Genomic DNA, 18,700 nt, shown 5'->3' with positions numbered 1-18,700 from the left:
TGGCATAACATCAGCTTGCGATGTTGTCTAAGAACAATGTTTACCAACCAGCTTGACCCGAGCAATGACCTCTATTTTCGTGCAACGTCTACTTCATCTTCGACTTCCCAAGATTTGATGGTTTTATTTTATTAATGAAAAGAGAACGTGGAATGAGTAGACCCTTGGTGTCATAGCCTGCATATAGTCTGACAAAAAAGAGTAGAAATTAAAAAGTGGGAATACTATAGTGTAGTGCCTTTCAAATCAATGTATATAAGAAAACGGGACGACACTACAGTATTGCCACTCTTTAAGTTCTACTCTTTTTTGTCTGACTGTAATTTTAATACAATTATGGATACTTTTAATCATAAAGTGAAACAAACGTTTTTACATGGCGATAAGAATCAAAATCTATGAAAATAATAACTTGAGACGGCATTCAAAACTGTAAATAAAATAACCTATTGAAAAAATTGTATAGGGTTTAAAAATGCCTGACCCTTCAGTAAATACGTCCATTGGCCCAAAATAAAACGAGTAAATAACCACCAAATGTGACGAATAACCCAAACCTCTTCCAGTTCTCCCCCATAGATAAAGTTATTTTTTGGTACGTTTATCATTTCCTATCAGAAGATGGATGCCTTCGTAAGGTCGTTTACGAAAAGACAACGAATGGCTAAATGAAAACGACCAATCGTTGAGTCAAAATTCTGCTTAAACTCAGCACATTTACATACAGACCGTGTGTCATTTTCTTTTCACAAAGCGAACAATAAAGGGAGTTTAATATCTTGTGAGATCGCGAACCGTTAAGAGCTCCTCATTAGGATAGTCTTTGTGCTATATTTAGGACGACGGCATAGGACACAGGTATGATTCATGGACAACAAACAGATTTCTTGCAACTGCTAAAAATAATACGACGAACATATCTAGAGAACGTAAAAATAAAAAAAATTTACTTGCACAAAATGCCTTCTAGAATCTGTCTAAGATAACTTTGCATTGATTTTAATAGAACAAAGTGAGGAATGCCATTATAAACGTCACATTTTCATGGAAATTTGATATTAATTATGACATTGTCACGCTTTGTCATTGCAAACACTCTGCAGAGTTAGCTTGGTCAGATTATTGATTTTTTACTTCGGTACTATTAAAATAAGTCAATTTTACATCGTTTACATAATTCTAGTATTTATTAATTTATTATCATTCTAGTGTTGGCTTAGAGATCGTTTACAACTGCAATACTTAGTTAAAAATAGCAATATGTATCGTATAGCACTTGCGTCTCATTTGTCGTGAAATGCAGGTACTATTCTTATTAAAATATGCATATAAACTTACCTTTCGTGGGCACTGGGATGGATTGGTGGATGGATTGTCGAGTCATGTCCTAAAACAGAAAAATTATGTGAATAAAACAATAAACACATACCACTTATAGATTACACAAAAAGCAACTTAAAACAGAACACAGCAGAGACTATCTTACACAAGATACGAAAAGAAGTCAAAGATAGAAAATAAAATATTTACAAATAAAATATAAAAATCGACGGACTAATATATTGACTAAAACACTTCCAAACAAATCGTGGCCAAGTTCAGACTGAAGACTAGCATGGCGTCTGAAATTAGCCACGAGCTCACTTCAATCTAAAAACACTATTCACATCGCTACCAACGTTTTTGAAGCAGTTTATAAAAAAGCTGGGTATCATCGGGAAGAAATAGGGGATAAAATTCAGTCTCTCATATGGACACTACTTGAGTAACTTGAGTTACACTTTCGAAAATGTTCATAGCACCGCGCGCGACCGTATGCGGGCATGTTACAGTAATAAGCATTTTTGTTCTAAATATTACGTAACTTAGAATATTTATTTATTTATTTATTTATATGAGCCTAGAGTGTCCCACTGCTGGGCAAAGGCCTCCCTCCCCCCTTTCCACGTATCCCGGTTTTGACCCGTCTCCCACCAGTTCCTGTCAAAGGAGTCGAGGTCATCTCGCCAACGCCTTCGAGGTTTGCCGCGACCCCGGGTTTGATGTGGGACCCAATTGGTTGCTGTTTTAGCCCACAAGTCATCCGGCATACGGCAAACGTGTCCCGCCCAGTCCCACTTCAGCTTGGCGGCTGTTTCAGCCACATCAGCTATTTGGGTTTTGGAGCGTAGTATAGTGTTTCTGATGCGATCGGTCAACTTCACGCCGAGAATACTACGCTCCATGGCGCGTTGACTTAGAATAGTATGTAATAAATCAAAGCTAGCTGAAACTGTACGTTTGATGTTCAACAAAGTAGCGTGCTATCAAGAGGATTAGGTCCTCAACACTTTTCTTTTCCTCTCTCCTTTTGGATACCACAAAAGAATTAAAAAAAAATAGTTTTTTCTGTATACAATAACAATAACTCAATATTGAAAGAACAAAGAAGTTTTAGGTTAGCTATTGCATCTAAGAAATCGCGTGCAAAGCGCATGTCAGTTGTCCGTTATGCACTCGCTGTTAATTTGCTGGAAGGTCAGCGAGTACCACAAAAAAAATATATAGAAGAATAAAATATTGATCAAAAATAGGTAGTCCCACATAATTCTGTGATTTCCGTGTTTACAAAATGTAAAACAAGCCGTATTTTACCTATAATTTGCAAATTCAAAGGACGAATGATAATTATTCACAAAAGAATGATTAAATTATTGGTTAATGATGACCATAAGCTGTTGTTAGTTGTTAATTCAATTATGAACGCCAGTTTTCTTCAACTCCTACTAGACAATAATTGTCCCGTCCCAAATTAGATTATAATCGGTAGCGACCCAGTTGGCGATCGGTCAGAATTAACATTGACCACGGTAATTCCTGACCAGATGCGTTATTAGACTTATTAGGGTTAATTTGCGTGTTTTAATTGTATAGTAACGTTTCATTTTACGCTTGTTAACTTAGTTAAAATTTGACTGAGAAAACTATAATCATTATCATTAAAGTACGATGATCTGTTGACAAATGAACGTCCGTAAGTACGGACAGAACTGTCAGAAAAGATTTTATTTTGCTCTTTTACTGTATAACCAGGTTTAATTTTACGCTTGTTAGCTACGTTTCAATTCGTCTATAATAAATTGATAATCAGTTTGCTACAAAATAAACAGTCAAACAAAATTGTATGATAAACAACGCCAGCAAAAAACTTGTATATCCGATCTATTTATATCAGTTTGAGTTGATCCACGCTTTCATTCAAGTGCGAGTCGGACTCGCGCACGAAGGGTTCCGTACCATAATGCAAAAAACGGTCACCCATCCAAGTACTGACCACGCCCGACGTTGCTTAACTTCGGTAAAAAATCACGTTTGTTGTATGGGAGCCCCACTTAAATGTTTATTTTATTCTGTTTTTAGTACTTGTTGTTATAGCGGCAACAGAAAAACATCATCTGTGAAAATTTCAACTGTCTAGCTATCACGGTTCGTGAGATACAGCCTGGTGACAGACGGACGGACGGACGGACGGACGGACGGACGGACAGACGGACGGACGGACAGACGGACGGACGGACGGACAGCGGAGTCTTAGTAATAGGTTCCCGTTTTACCCTTTGGGTACGGAACCCTAAAAACAATACCAGTGCAATAAAGTACAGTTACCACAAACGCTTCTAAAAGTTTAATTCCAACCTGTTTATGTAAGACATAGGTTTGCGAACCGTATTACGAATGCATCTAGGCCGACTGCAGGATGCGCTTGTAATTTCCGCCTCCACTAGATCACCTGGGTGAAATGGGAATCCTTCGCTTTCCCTTCCAAGTTAAATTATAAATGAGCTTACTTAGCGCCACTTGCACCATCCCACTAACCCGGGGTTAACCGGTTAAACCGTTAACCCAGTGTCAAATTATACTGGAAACCATGGTAACTCCAGGTTTAACCGGTTATCCCCGGGTTAGTGGGATGGTGCAAGTGGCCCTTAATGATCACAAGGTGATATGAACTCATACATATTTGCCATACCAACATTATGTAGTTAGTTATGACCTACCAGTTATTTCGAACTTTACTGTCCTCGTAAGCTAAAAACCGGTATTTGCATTAAATTATTATTGAAAATACGTCTTTTAGCTTAGTAGGGCAGTATTATATTTGATGGTAAATCACTTTACGCATTTCTAATAAACATGTAAGCTAGTTAACTAGGATGAAAAACTTAGTACTAGAGACAAATCGCAAGTACATTCGTTTTATTAAAGGCAATTACACGGACGATTCCTGAAATGTAATTGTCGAGAGAATTGCGATCCCATTAGGAACAATTTACTTCCCGCCAGGAAACCTAATAATGCTCAGCCCCTGGGGCACGAAGGGAACGTTTTTTTAATAACGAGGGGGTGGAATCCTTAAGACAGAATTGAGAAATTTATTAAATAAAAGCGAAGTCAAACCACGCGCGCAACTTAAAAAAACTGATCACACTGACCAGACCGGGGTGTGTAATGCTTAATATAATTATAAAAAAACTATCATACATTTGTTATAACGCCACTTGATATATTATTGTATGTTATAATGTAATTTTTATTATACGTTGTCTTTGGTATATTGTGATTTCATCTAAACTGCCATTGATATACTGCCTAATGTAATATAATTTTCAAATAGTATATATACATATTTTATAATTACATTTGTTATATTATATTTTTGTATAACGTAATACTTCATACAATTTTATCAAGTATAAATACATATATTGTATAAAAATTTTTGTCATATTTCATTTACTGATAACTGATATCGTAAAGTTTTACATACTAATTCACGCCCTCGCCAGACAAAGAATGAAGGACTTTGGAGCAGGATACCTGGAACCAAAGGACTTTAAAACGCTACCCATGAGCTCCATCATCCGACACATGGATATGGTGGGAAAAGCTCTTGAGTAGTTGACGGATCTCTTCTAGGGGGTAACTGCGCAAAAGATCCTATGAGTCGAAGTGTATCCGCAAGGGCCCCAGAAAACAATAAGATAAGATAAGATTTACATACTTTTTATAACTAGTACGCAGACCTACTGCTTTTGCTAGCTATTTTATTCTAGGGAGGTCGCAGTTCTAACCTAACGTAACCAATTTTTTCACGGTTTTCGTTCTGTGGGGGCCGCAGTTCAAACCTAACCTAAACCACTTTTTTCGTAGAGTATTTTATTCTACGGAGGGGCAAAGTTCTAACCTAACCTAACCCTCCTTTTGTTAGGTAGTTATTCGTTTATGCGGAGTCGCAGTTCCAGCCTAACCTAACCCATTTATGTCATGCAACTATTATGCCACATAAATAATTATGTGATATCACTTGTTATAACAAATAATATGCTTTAGAGTATGTAATAATTATGGCAATGTATATTAGACGAAGTGTAAATATACCTTATGACCATTATACCAATAATAACATTATGTATACCGTTAATTAGGTATTACGGTAGTATGCCATTTATTACGTTATTCAAAATAACGATATATCAAACTATAATATATGAAAAGTAATTATAAAAAATGTAATGCACCCACCAGACCGGACTGATTGGGATGTTTCAATGAAAAATACATGAAACGAAAAAGTTTATTTGCAGACGGTTTGCTGTTTAGTTTCTCAAGAAAAACATAGATGGCGCTTGTCGTAAACTTACAGAACACAATCGAATTCTTGTATATATTTTTCTCGTTTAATTTAAGTAAATCCATTTTGGAAGCTACCTTAATAAAGTTAACGTTTCCACAATTAGTGATTGTGTATCTTTGTCATCTCGCTGCCCCAATATTACAGGTTCTATGTTACATTTTCAAGATAGTTGAAATTCGACTTAATGTCACTATGACAATGTTCAAATTTCAGTTCGATAAAAGTGAAACATAGAACCCTGTAATATTGGGGCAGCGAATTCTGTTATGCTACTTTTAGATTATTGTATAATAATACAACATATGTCTCATTGAGGAAAAAGCTAGTAAACCGAATACGGCAGAAATCCTGGGATATAATTTCAATTACAACGCAATTAGGCATGTTTTCCCAGCTAACAAGTCTAACAACAGCCGGTCTCCTTTCAGATGGCGTCGACATTCATAAATCGAGGATGTTTTGAGCCCGTGCCAAATGAGGGAGCAATAAGGAGTGTTCGTTAGACGTATATCGTCGGGTATATTGCTACCAATTCCGTGGATTCTCTTACATGTGGTTGACCTGTTATATGATGCTTTAGAGATGTGCAAGTTGAGGAAAATGTCCTAAATAGTTAGAAAAGCTTTCGGAAATATTGTTTCCCATAGGAAATTATAATAAATAATAACAAGTTTTCCGGGATGTTTCCTTGTGATGAAACTTGCAGTCGGCACATGAGTGGTCTAGTTACTTTATTTTATCATTGGGACAACACGTTAGGATTTCGAATAAGGGAAACATTTAATAACTTACAATGGGCCTAAAATGCTCAAGCCTAAGAAGCAAATTAATCGATAATCATGCTTAGAAAGTAAATTATAAGTACCTATATAATTATTTACATTTAAAGTTGCATAACGTCGGAGATAATATATTGTATTAAGGAATGTCATACTTTTACTACAATTTTACGTTACTTTCTATTTTTACCTAGCATCTACATAAAAATTGGACGTAGATAATTCAAAATATTTAATTAACTGGAAACACTATAAAAAGCATATTGAAAGTGACGGTACACTGAAGAAAGCTAATCACTTTGGGCTAATATATTGGCTTTGTTTCATAGTCCATTATCCCCTATGAATCGCATTAGGGTATTAACAAGTTAGCATCATTTATCGTACACTTAATTACTAGACACGCCCTAACGTCAAGAACGACTGCAGACTGATAAAAAAAGTATTATAAAAAGACTGCACAGTACAAGTAGATACGTATGTACCTCCGTTGACTATGTGAGGTTCTTAAAACCAGCAAAGGCTCAATAATAATGATGTAAGGTCAACCGGGGTAAATGCGTCTCTTGTGGTAAATGTGTCTTTTGAAGATATCTGCCAAACGTAACATATTATAACTATTATATCCGTCTACAATAAAAGTTCAGTGACCACACTTCGAACAGGTTTAGAAGAAACGTTTAAAAGACGCATTTACCTCAAGTGACGTATTTATCCCGATTGACCCTACCCATAGAAAATTGTTTTAAGTTAAACGGTTTTAAGAAAATCATCATTTATTTAAAAAAAATGCTGGAAAAGAAAAGTAGATATAAAGTAAAATTTCCATTGGTGTTGGTGAAGACTTGTGCGTACCTACCATTCATAATCTTTTAATCTTGCATGCACACCGTCCACCTTAAAAAGACGTCATGGGTCCTTTTAGAAGATTTGTGGAAGAATAGAAATAATAAGTCCCCTAGATACAACCATAGGTATTATATAAAAACATAGTAGAATGTATTACGTGATCTGTAATATTGTGACTGTGCCATTATTCCTCTAAAATGTATTACCAAGAAACGACCAATATTTACACAAGTACCGTCAGTGGTTATACGTTTTTGAAGAAACATTCCTTTTGGAATTGGTGTGGGAAGATGAATCAGCGCCGTCATGATGTCATGCCATTAAATAAGTGCAATTGTAAACAAATTCGTTACAAGTTAACCTTTAACTTTGATACCAAAGTGTAATATTAATTCTAATTGCTTCAAATATTCACAATACAACTACGGAACAATCAATTGAATTTTTGTCACGGTATGGCGGTTGTATTGTGTGGCCAACATGACAATAACACAATCGATCAGAAACGAAAACAAGCTATTCACTTGGTGTGCAAATCATAGATCGTGGAGCAACGTAAAGATAAAACAGTGTGTAGAAAACAGTTTTCGGATCGAGTGAGAGAAACCTTTGTCATGTCATGAATTTTCGTATCTCTTAAAATTTATGAATTTTTTTTTTTATATATATAAGAGAAAAAAGCGATATTCAGTGATTGATTATCATCAGATCAGTATTCAAAGACAACGAAACAATGCAAAATATAGAACGGCACACGGCAGTGCAACTCAGTTCTGGCTTTTAAAGGTGGAATTTTTGATCGATATGTCGGCGGCCGATCGTAAGATCAGGCATATCGTGAAATTCCTAGGCATATCGTGAAACGTGAAAATCTTTGACTCGTTCCCTGAGTCGACGGAGCCCCGCTACGCGTGGCTCCTATTTCTGGGCAGTTTGCCCTTCGGGCATCTGAAGCAACCTAACGAACCTATCCTGCCTATATATTGGTTTGATGTGACTATCGTCAAAACATTACACAGGAACATTACGATCTGCCTGATCGTACGATCGGCCTACGACAGATATACCTGGTAGCAATTATTACCAGTCAAAAACACCAAAGTAACGATTCTATATATTGAATATTGCATGAAAATTCTTGAACCGTTTAAATCAAGCTTTAGGCAAACAAGAGATACAAAAATTCACGACAGACGTGGTTCTCGTCCGGAGCCCGTGCTCGTACCGTCCGAGAGTTGCGCACGGGCAGCGTGTGGCCGGACTCGCCGGCGCCCTCGCCCTCCGCGCCCGCCAGGAACCCGCCGTCGTCCGACGAGGAGCCCGATGCCTCCTTCAAGCATCAGTCAGAGGATTGGAGTTCGAACGATCGTAAGAGTACATCCACAGGTGGGTGTTTAATACCCTACTTACTTAAGACAATACCGCGGCAAGATCAAAAGCAGTAAGGTCTACATACTCGTAACGTTCTTGTCTCTAACACTCTGCGTCTCCCGCTGCTCTTCTTTGGACTTAAGCAAAAGAAAAAAATAACTTGTGTAGCACTGCGCAACGCAAGTAGCAGAGAAAGTGTCTCGTAGACATGCGCTGCCCGTTAAGTTTTTGATCTAGACATAACTTTTGGCGCACAGCGGGAGATGCAGCAAGGAGACAGACAAAAAGAAACATCGAAAGTGCCCAGTCGATCGTGCGTAATTCTTTCGCGATACTTGTTTGCGAGCCTAATCTAATCTAGGCTTTCACGAGACCGATCGAACTCCAATCGAGAGTAAAACTTACAGGTTTATCCGAGGCGTCGTCTGACATGGTCATCGTATCGAATCTGCGGAACACTAGCGTCCCTAACGTTCCAGTCTGGGTGGAAAGTGAAGCTGTTCTGCTAATAGGGCGATAGAAAATCGATGCGAGCCGTGCGTCAGACAGCCGTACAAGTCGGAAGGTCGGGCATCAATCATCTGACCGACGGCCGGCACGCGACTAATGCATTGTTGTGGTAAACATCGACAGCCGCTACTTGTATAGTGATTCGGTGTACATTACATATATCAAAAACAGACATCACGTGAATATTTTACGAGCACCCTAATAACACACAGAGTGATATTGATATAAAATTTCATTTCAGATAATGACGCAGCACGTGTAAAATCTACGTTGCACTACCTGTTGTGATTTGTGGTTTGAAAGGCGTGCGCGTTGCCTTAGCAACAGTGGTAACTTTAAAAACTGTCTAAGTTACAATTGCGGTAACTTTTTGCACTATAATATAGGATGATATGTTGTGTGCAGTAACTAATAAGCAAAAAGTTGTCGCACTGCAATAAAATGATCACCTGCCAGCTGATGATGTATGGGAACATTTCTACATTGTTCTTGAGTTTCTATGACAGTCGTAACACTAGGTTCCGGTCATTGATGAGCGAATTTCACTGAGTATAGGCAATTATCCTGATATTTCTAGTAGTATTTCAAGTAATAAGTACTAGGATAGCAAAAGTGGAAGACACATTATGCTTTCCCGGATTGAGGCGAAGGACTGTGCGTCGAATAGCAACGTGCTTATGGGCAAACAATGCGAGTGATCGCGGGTTGGTACGCGCTGAAGCGGCCAGCTAATCGATATCCATGGCGGATTCATGGTTCACCCACTAATGTGGGTTGCCATCGATTACTCCAAAAGTGTACATAACACATGAAATTGACAATTATCTGATAACTTAGTACAGCCTATGAATATAAACAATACTACATAACTATACCTATAAGCATGTTCTTTGTTAAGAGATGCAAAATTACTCATAGGTACAACTAATTTACTTAATATTCTAGTATCTAAAGCAATCAGTATACCATAAACAGCAAATTGAAGAAAACAAGGCATGGTTTCATCATATTCTATATAAATGATGCACCGCCGAGTGTTTAGTAGTTATGATTAGTAGATGAAATCACTCGAGTTAAGATGGCAAGCGTTAGAGTAGGCAAATAGTTCGACAAGCAAGCGAGCGTGGTCATGGACTGAACTGCGACACGGGTGAGTGGTACAAAGACCTGCCTCAATTTTATGGATCAGGGTCCTTCCGGCATCCCTGCACGTGTGTAATATGCTAATACTTTACAAATAGAGCACGACTAATATTTTAAAATTTATTCATTTTCAATGAGACTTTGGCAATAAAATATATGAGTTAATCGCAAAGGGTTTGCACACGTTTTACGTGTCTCTACCTGTTAACAGTCAAATTTTAAATAATTGTCGCTCTAAACATTTTCTCTGGTCAGAGTAGGTAACATGCGTGGGTAATAACGTGCGTTACACTGGCTTGTCACTTTAAATGTTCTTAGTAAAAGTACCAGGAGAGCATAACGTCCAAAGAGCTTACCCGTGTAATTTTATTAGGCATAGGCTGTAGATGCGGCGTGTGCCTCGAGCCGGCCAGCTCCGGGTTGAGCGCGAGGATGGCGTCGATCTCCACCTCCTTGCCCTTGGTCTCGCCGCGCTCGTACCACTCCACGGTGACCGAGCGCGTCTCCAGGCTGACGCCGGACACGATGGCGGAGTGAATGCGGCCTGGAATTCACAGTTATTATGTGGTTAGAACAGACGAGAAGAAGATAAATAAAAGCAATATTACTAGTCAAAAACTTTTGGAACTTGGACTTGGTAGAATCAGGGAAATAGAGATTTTGATCTAGCTCGTAAGGGGATGAATAAAGCATCTTCTAATAAAAATTCAGATTCATTGGTAATACCATCATTTTTGGCTACTATGAGACACTGTCATAAGTTATGAGTCAATAAAGGTCATAACAAAGATATTAGAAGTCTGCGTAATTCTATGTTTCTGTGAGACGGGCTTCGATCATAGATCGAAGGAGACGGGTTCCATGAATCCATGGTTAGAGTTATTTGGATTTAAATAGGCATTAAAAACCTTATTAATAACTGTAAATTATCCTCGTCATATGTAAAATCGACACTATGGTAGCAACAGCTTCTGCGGTTAATTCTAAACCTCATTTACACAGCTGTTACACAGAGCACAATACTGCAATTCAAGCATTACATTTACACTAACAATACGTAAGTAAAATCAACTCGTACGTCACCAATACAAATATTCCATTTAAACTGACGCTATATAGAGGTACGGAGAACAGTGCCAAATATTATAGTGTGGCTAAAACATAAATGCATTCCCGTTGCCTGGGAGGTTTTGGGATTATACTGAGCAACTTTTACTATGGGACCAACCACGAAATCGCGAAAAAAGAATTTCCCTCCCATAGAAAATGGACCAGCCAAAACGTATGAAACAGCCAAATTGTTTTTTCGCGATTTCGGGGTGCTCCCATAGCAAAAGTTGCTCAGTATAATCCCAAAACCTCCCTGGCAATGGCAATGCAGTTATTTTTAGCCAGCCTGTATAAAACGTTAAGTATAGAAGTAAATTTATGCAATTTTGTGCACAAACAGTTTTCAGTATAATCTTTGCCACTGCATGAAGCGATGAAACCCAGCTTTTGTGCCAACCTATTCAAATGTATGCTAAAGGCAACGAGAGATTAAATGGCCCGCGGACGGGTTAAAACAAAGGCAAAGATTGGAGATACCGTATATTTTGTTTCTATGCACTGGCGAAGTGATAAATGTTCTCTTGTGACATCGGCTAGACGCATATTCTGTATGTACAAAATAGTTTACTTTTAAATAATATATTTAATAATTTATCGTGTTTAATTTATACATAATAAATCTACTATGACAAATGTGAGTAATAGTTAACAAGAGGTTGAATTTGCCCAAGTGACCAATTGAAAGCAGAGTGTAGAAACGTAAGTGTCCGTGTGTTAGGTATAAAATATCAACCACCCAAGACATAAACTATGCTGGCTGGTAAGAAGTTCACTTCTGCTACAAGTAATAAATACCTTGTGAGTGGTTCCTAATCCTAATAATATGCTTATTCGAAAATAAAAATCTGACTTTGGAGTTTTCCATATAACTTATATGTCACGTCCTCACGTCAAGCAGCGACTAAGCCCAGCTTATACAGCTAATCTAATATTCAAACATGTGCAAAACCAAAAGGAAATTCCAGGGTACATGGACAGTCAAAAACAAAGGCTGGGAGATACCGCTTTGACGTCTCTACGGAGGTGTCTGGTGTGAGGTCGGCTAGACGCATTAACTATGCCGTAATGTGTTTAGACAGCAAGGCCGGAGTAGGGATGCGGGGAAAGGTTTAGATGTTGATTGTTAATATTAAATGGAGCCAGACTTTTTTAATTCTAAAAACAATAGCTTGCCGCTTGTAGGTTTTAGGTACAGTTTTTTTGAAGAGAAAATTGCAATTAAAGAATGGTATATAAATGTCTTTAAATATTCCAAATATTCCATATGTTGCCGATATTGCCCATAGGGCAACAACCAGATATGTACCTAAGTTTTTGTATAGCGATTCGAAATACATATAATATTTTAAACTTTCGCGTTTTGAACACATATTAACTCACATTTATAGACGGGTCTAACGCGAATTTTATTCAATTACCTTGATTTACCGACGTTTCGACACAGGTTCAAGGTAATTGAATAAAATTCGCGTTAGACCCGTCTATAAATGTGAGTTAATATGGATTCGAAATATGCCGAACGTAAACCTAGTCACATGCACACTGCCAAGTTTGGCACAGATTTTAAGCTTTCTAGAAGCAATAGCAACAGAAGCCATTTATTAGTCGTAAAACCGCAAATCGATCGTAAAGTTCAAGAGGATGCCTGCCTCATCCGTATTTCATCATACATTGGCAGCAAATTGAAAACATATTCAGTTCCATCAACTAATCGTGTTGCGCAGGGCTCAATCGATTCCTGAGAATACTTGACCGTGATTAATGATCCATCATTAAGGTTGCCAGAATTTACCGAAATATATTATAATAAATGTGAAAGATGTCTATATTTTGGACGTTTTTATGTGTTGTTTGGTGGAGGCAATAATGATTCCGCTTATAGCGTCAAAAAATTTAGATCTAACATCATTACGGAGTTAAATATAGTTAAGGTAGGTTACTCGAACCATAAAACTTTGGTTACCGCCGGCTACGAAGTATGAAAATCTTTCTTCCTGGTGAAGGAAAAGGTACTTACTCATAAAATGTTGCACATTCTACACGATGGGGCGGTAACAAAGAAATATAGCTCTCGACATTGTTTTAGGCGACAAATAAATGCGATTTCGAACATAGAACACTCGTTTCTAGTTTTCTCCACTTCGCTTTTTTGTAGAAAACGGGCTACCTACTTGTGAATAGGTGAATAAGTAGGTAGTAGGTACACAAGTGGATATTATAATATTCGGGCATCGTGAAAGCGAGAACGATTGCGATGACACGGTGCTTTCTCGCGTATTGTTGTTGGGATAATGCGCTCATTGGGGTGTACGACCTTATCACAATAGGGGCCTGGCACATACGCAAATCTCTATTAGATATGCAGCAAAACCATATCGCGATACATTCCACATCCGTTTTTTACGCTACTTTCGGCTACAGTGAAACAAAACGTTAGTTAGAAAAGAAAACAGAAATGGCACTACACGTACACAAGATTAATGCTACGTTTACGAACTAGAAACTTATTTGAAGAATCTAATTTTTCCGCAACTGACAGCAAGTTTTGATATCGAGGTTTTGTATGTTGTTCCCACCTCCAACGGACTACTGTAAAAGCGGGCGGAGCGGCGGAAAGCGCCAAAATTCTAAAACGTAACAAATATAAGAGCCTCGGTAGAGAGTACCATTTTGTACCATTTGGTGTTGAAACTCTAGGTCCATGGGGTCCCAGCGCGCATAAGTTGTTCGCAGAAATCGCGAAGCGTCTGGTTGACGTAACTGGTGACCGAAGAGCTGGCGGCTACCTCGCACAATGTATCAGCATTGCGATACAGCGAGGAAATGCCGCCAGCATCCTTGGTACAATGCCTCAAGGGCCTATTTTAGATTTAAGCTAGTTATTAATTTCGTTTAGTAGTACCACTGTATAGTATATATTGTATGTAAATAAATTATTATTCCCCTGTTCATGTTGGTTGTTGATCGACAATCAATGCATTGACGAAGAAGTTTAGCATTCCAAAGATTTACAAGATTAGGTACAAAGCACAAACGAACCAGCGTTGATTAAGCTAGGTACTTTAGAAAACCTTTTAGGTAACTACATCATATCATAATTAGTAATTGAGAATTCCAAAAGCAAATTTCTCCAATAGCCCATCCATATGTCATACCAAATAGCTGGTCTATGACTGAGATTAATGCGTTACTGTTCTGCTACCGTATGAATACGAAAGGTTCCCATCATTGTGCGCGTCAAAAGGCATTCATATCAAGCGGCAGCGGTTCGCTTTCAGTGACTCACGGCAATATCACCTCTGCCTTTTACGTTTTTTGAAAGTTCAACGTTTCCGCACTTTTGGTGAATATTGGCTCCAGTTGTTTTTACACAAGAGGATCTAAAAATAAATGGCTTACAGCTTCTAAAAACTTGCATCTAGGTTTATTGAATAATTACATTTATAATTTCTCAAACGTAATCTTGTTTTCTGCTTCAAAATAAAGAGTTACGCAAACAAATATCGTTATCTGATAACAGTTCTTAATGGATATCTGCCCTGTCTTGACTCAACATTATTTTTAGGTCTAACGAAACTACTCACGTTCTATTGGGGGGAGTTCGTAAATTCAACCTTTCCCTACGTGTCCCCCTCCATAAACCCCAACTGTCTCGGGAGAAACAGAGATATACGCACGCTAACCGGAGCGTGCGGAAGGTCGGCGACCTTGCCCTCGCCCGTTATAATTAGGAGTTCCTCAGGGTACTCTGCCATTGTTAGGACTTTTAATTCTTCGCTCAAACCATAATTATGAAAAGGATTAACTTGTTAAATATGCATAGAATTTAAAGCGACACTCAAATTTCAATCCAGAGGAGAGGCAGGTCTATCCCAGCGGATGTATAGAATTAACACGGCTTCAAAAGCCGCATCAGTCTAATTTGAGCGGGCGTCACTCTTTAGACTTCACAATATTGTAACCTGTGTGCAACTGTGCATACATTGTAGTCTCATTGTGATGGGATAGGTAGATACTGCTTTGCAGCTATCGAATACATAGTTGCCATGGTTACGCTCCGCGACCGACCCAACGAAAGTGTATCGAACTGCCGAAAACGAGCAAAAAGCGAAGGCAGAACATGTAAAAAACGTTCGTAAAGGCACTCCGAATAGAGTCGTGACAGCTAATCAACACAATAAAGAAGTTGTTTGGCTGGTTCAATAACCAAAAACTATGAAAGTGGTTCAGTTGTTGACAAACGTCCGCCTGAACTAAAAACGAAGCCGGCAAGTAGACTTTAGATAACAACTTTCAATTTAGAGTAATAGGTAATCAATACCGCCTTTTAAAATAATACTTTTCATGAAACTATTGGAGGTCAGAATTATTAATAATTGCAATGTTCTTCGTGTTAAAAATAGACCCATCTTTTTATATTAGAATTACGTAAATATCAAGGCATAAAACTTATCTTAACGGTTAATCCGAGCAATAAGCATCGTTTATCGGTGACAACCAATACATGGCCAACTGCCAATATGTAACCATGTCCACCAGATTAACGTGAGCTTGAACAAATTGACTGCCTTCAAACAACCGAGGATCACAATATATTGGCGTATTGTTGAGCCTGTTACAGTTTCATTTGGTCGCGTGCTGTGCGTGTCATTGACCTGTTAACGCATCGCAGTGAGCTAATTATAATTTGGCTGCGTTTCCTCGTGAGCTCATAGGCTCATTCAACGTGCCGGGATGGCGAGGTGCTATTAACACTATTCATATCCATAAACTCTCTCCACGCTCACCTACATCGAAGGTGCAATTTGCTAGTAATTATAACTCACTAGTTCAAAGTATAGGCTATCAAGCTCAATTACATTTTTTGTATGTTGTGTGCTAGTTACAGCTTTAAAACCGTTGTCCATAACACAAATATTTAGCAGGCTTGGTGAATAATTGCAGAAACAAGTGTCTACACTATTTATAATGATGATGACCTATTTTCCATGAGTACACATCATATGTTAGTGCGTACGGATAGTCGGCTCGTTGAAAGCATATAGCTATGTTGACGATGTTATTAAGCAAGAGCAAGAAATGTGCAAGACACCTAACGATTACTTGGTGAATAAAAGAAAACTATAGTTCGCATCGCGGTTCCCACGGCATCACAGGGAGAGAAGAACGATTACTAGTTACAATGCATCAACTTAACTATACCTTTGCGTTTACGCGGAGTCGAGTTACGGTATAAGTTACATCGCACACCTATCACAACTCTGAACTGAATAAATATATAGGTTTCATTTTAAGCCGAATGCTTAATGGCTTAATTAGAAAATACATAATAAATTCAAAGTTTAAGTGAAAATAAACAGTGGACAGATTTCTCGCAAAATTTCTATAGCTCGAAGATAAGAAGGTTTAGTCATACTCCGGGTAACATAAGGGTCAGAAATGTCACTAAGATATGAGGCTAGGACGAAGGTCAAATTCGTGAAATGCCGGCTTAGGTCAATGTTGCTTTCCATACAAAGCACAATCCCTAATATGGTTAAAGAACCATATCTAAAGGCTTACGTGAATCTGTATGTGACTTTCGGCGATGCTGTACTAGACATGTTTTTGGATTCTACGCGTAGTGCATTCCAAAATGTTTCTCAAAAATAAACCACTTTTGGAGGACAAAATCAAACTACAAAGAGAATGAAAGTTTATAATTAAATAAGGTTTTTAAGGGAAATGGAAAATATGAGACCATCGCCCAGTTCGTTGCTTTCAAATAAGTATAATTTGTCCAACATGATTGAATATCATTCGCGGCTTCCCCGGCAAGGTTCGCTAGGAGAGTGTAAAGTAAAAGTAGGTGCAGCCGTAATGAGGTAGCTCGCATAGTGATTTCGCAAAACGCCGCGACCGTGGCCCACATAAAAAAACAATTGCTGAGCGCTTTAATACATTATTATTTTGCGATTCGTGTTCCGGTCGGTAGCTCCTTACAGAAAGTCACATATGGATGAATTTCCGACTGTCCGTATAAAAAGAAATGCAGAAACATGATGAAGAAAAAGAGAGCTATTGTCGGGGAAATAGGTAATGAGAATGACTGCATAGTTAGACATCGGTTACACGCTAATTCTGGCGTCAGTTCAGTCCATCATTCTGGTCAGAATGACGGGAGAATTATCGTGTAACATGCGGACTGATGGACTGATGGTCTGCCCTGATGAAAATTTAAATTTTTTGAAAATATTTGTCAGTCCGTTTGAATGACAGAAAACTGAACTAGGAGACTGATCGTGTCTTTGTGTCATTCTCGCGTCAGTCACCGTCCATGCGACAATGGAATGATGGACGGAACTGACGCCAGAATTAGCGTGTAACCGATGTCTATTGTCGTAATTTTATCAGTCTGGTGTCAGTCTGGACTGATCGCCTGACCGTGTCCATTTTCCATCATTCTGGCATTAGTCAAAACTCGAATGGAATGATGGACGGAACTGAGTGAACTGACGCCAGAATTAGCGTGTAACCGATGTCTTAGAGTTACATATCTAGTATGCCTATCGCAACTGCGTTTTCTTCCTTGTTTCGGTAACAAGGTAACAACGTATCTAATTATTATTAATATTAAATACGTAATTAGCGCCAACGTCAACCAAAGATTATAGTCATAATCTCTTAATATCCGACAGATGCAGGCACAGTGTGAAAAACTGTCACGTCCAATAAAAATAGTCATTTACTATATCTTCAACAGGGCTTGTTTTGTTAATAGCTTATCTTAAATTATTACAAGTATGTTTTAGTCTCAATCAGATGATATTTTTAATTACGGTTAAAAAAAACATTAAAGGTTACATTTAACAAATTGGTACGATCTTACATGAAACAAAGCCAAGGGTAACCGGTCAATCAAAATGCACACAGAATCTGAACAAATTAACGCATATGTTATGTCACGTAATGAGTTTGACATTTCATCGCCGAGGCCAATGACCTTATATGTCAGGCCGCTATTCCATTCAAAGAGTTCAAAATAAAGAAAAAGATAGTTTGATGAAAACAATCGTTAACAGCTGGGCTCATTTAAAACAAACACTTAACCGAAGAGGAGCGTTAGAAATAGCATCAAAGGAGTCGAGCTATAGGGAAGCATTTACGAAAAATAGGAAAAGATACTAAATTAACTGAACTACTAATATATTTTATTTGTTAGTATCAGAAATATTATTTTTCCATCTTAATGAAAACCAGGTTCTATGCTGCGCTGCTGTTTCAA

General features: G+C 38.1%; 2 protein-coding genes across 2 annotated transcripts in view; one reads left to right on the top strand and one right to left on the bottom strand.

The window, feature by feature from the left end:
* LOC134789724 (cytochrome c oxidase subunit 5A, mitochondrial) overlaps positions 1-18,700 on the top strand; it is a 193,582-nt gene that overhangs the window by 154,908 nt on the left and 19,974 nt on the right. The gene's annotated exons all lie outside the window — the stretch shown is intronic.
* The window catches only part of LOC134789732 (kinesin-like protein KIF2A), a 73,680-nt gene that overhangs the window by 41,182 nt on the left and 13,798 nt on the right, over positions 1-18,700 (bottom strand). Inside the window, exons 2-4 of the mRNA XM_063760365.1 lie at positions 10,683-10,870; positions 8,528-8,632; positions 1,339-1,387 (exon numbers count right to left, since the gene is read on the bottom strand). Coding sequence (XP_063616435.1) covers positions 1,339-1,387; positions 8,528-8,632; positions 10,683-10,870 — 342 coding nt within the window. The remainder of the gene's footprint in view (positions 1-1,338; positions 1,388-8,527; positions 8,633-10,682; positions 10,871-18,700) is intronic.

Source organism: Cydia splendana, chromosome 4 (assembly GCF_910591565.1).
Source record: "Cydia splendana chromosome 4, ilCydSple1.2, whole genome shotgun sequence".
Taxonomy (NCBI): Eukaryota; Metazoa; Arthropoda; class Insecta; order Lepidoptera; family Tortricidae; genus Cydia; species Cydia splendana.
Note: the sequence above shows the minus strand (reverse complement) of the source record. Positions and strands in the feature narration are given on the sequence as shown.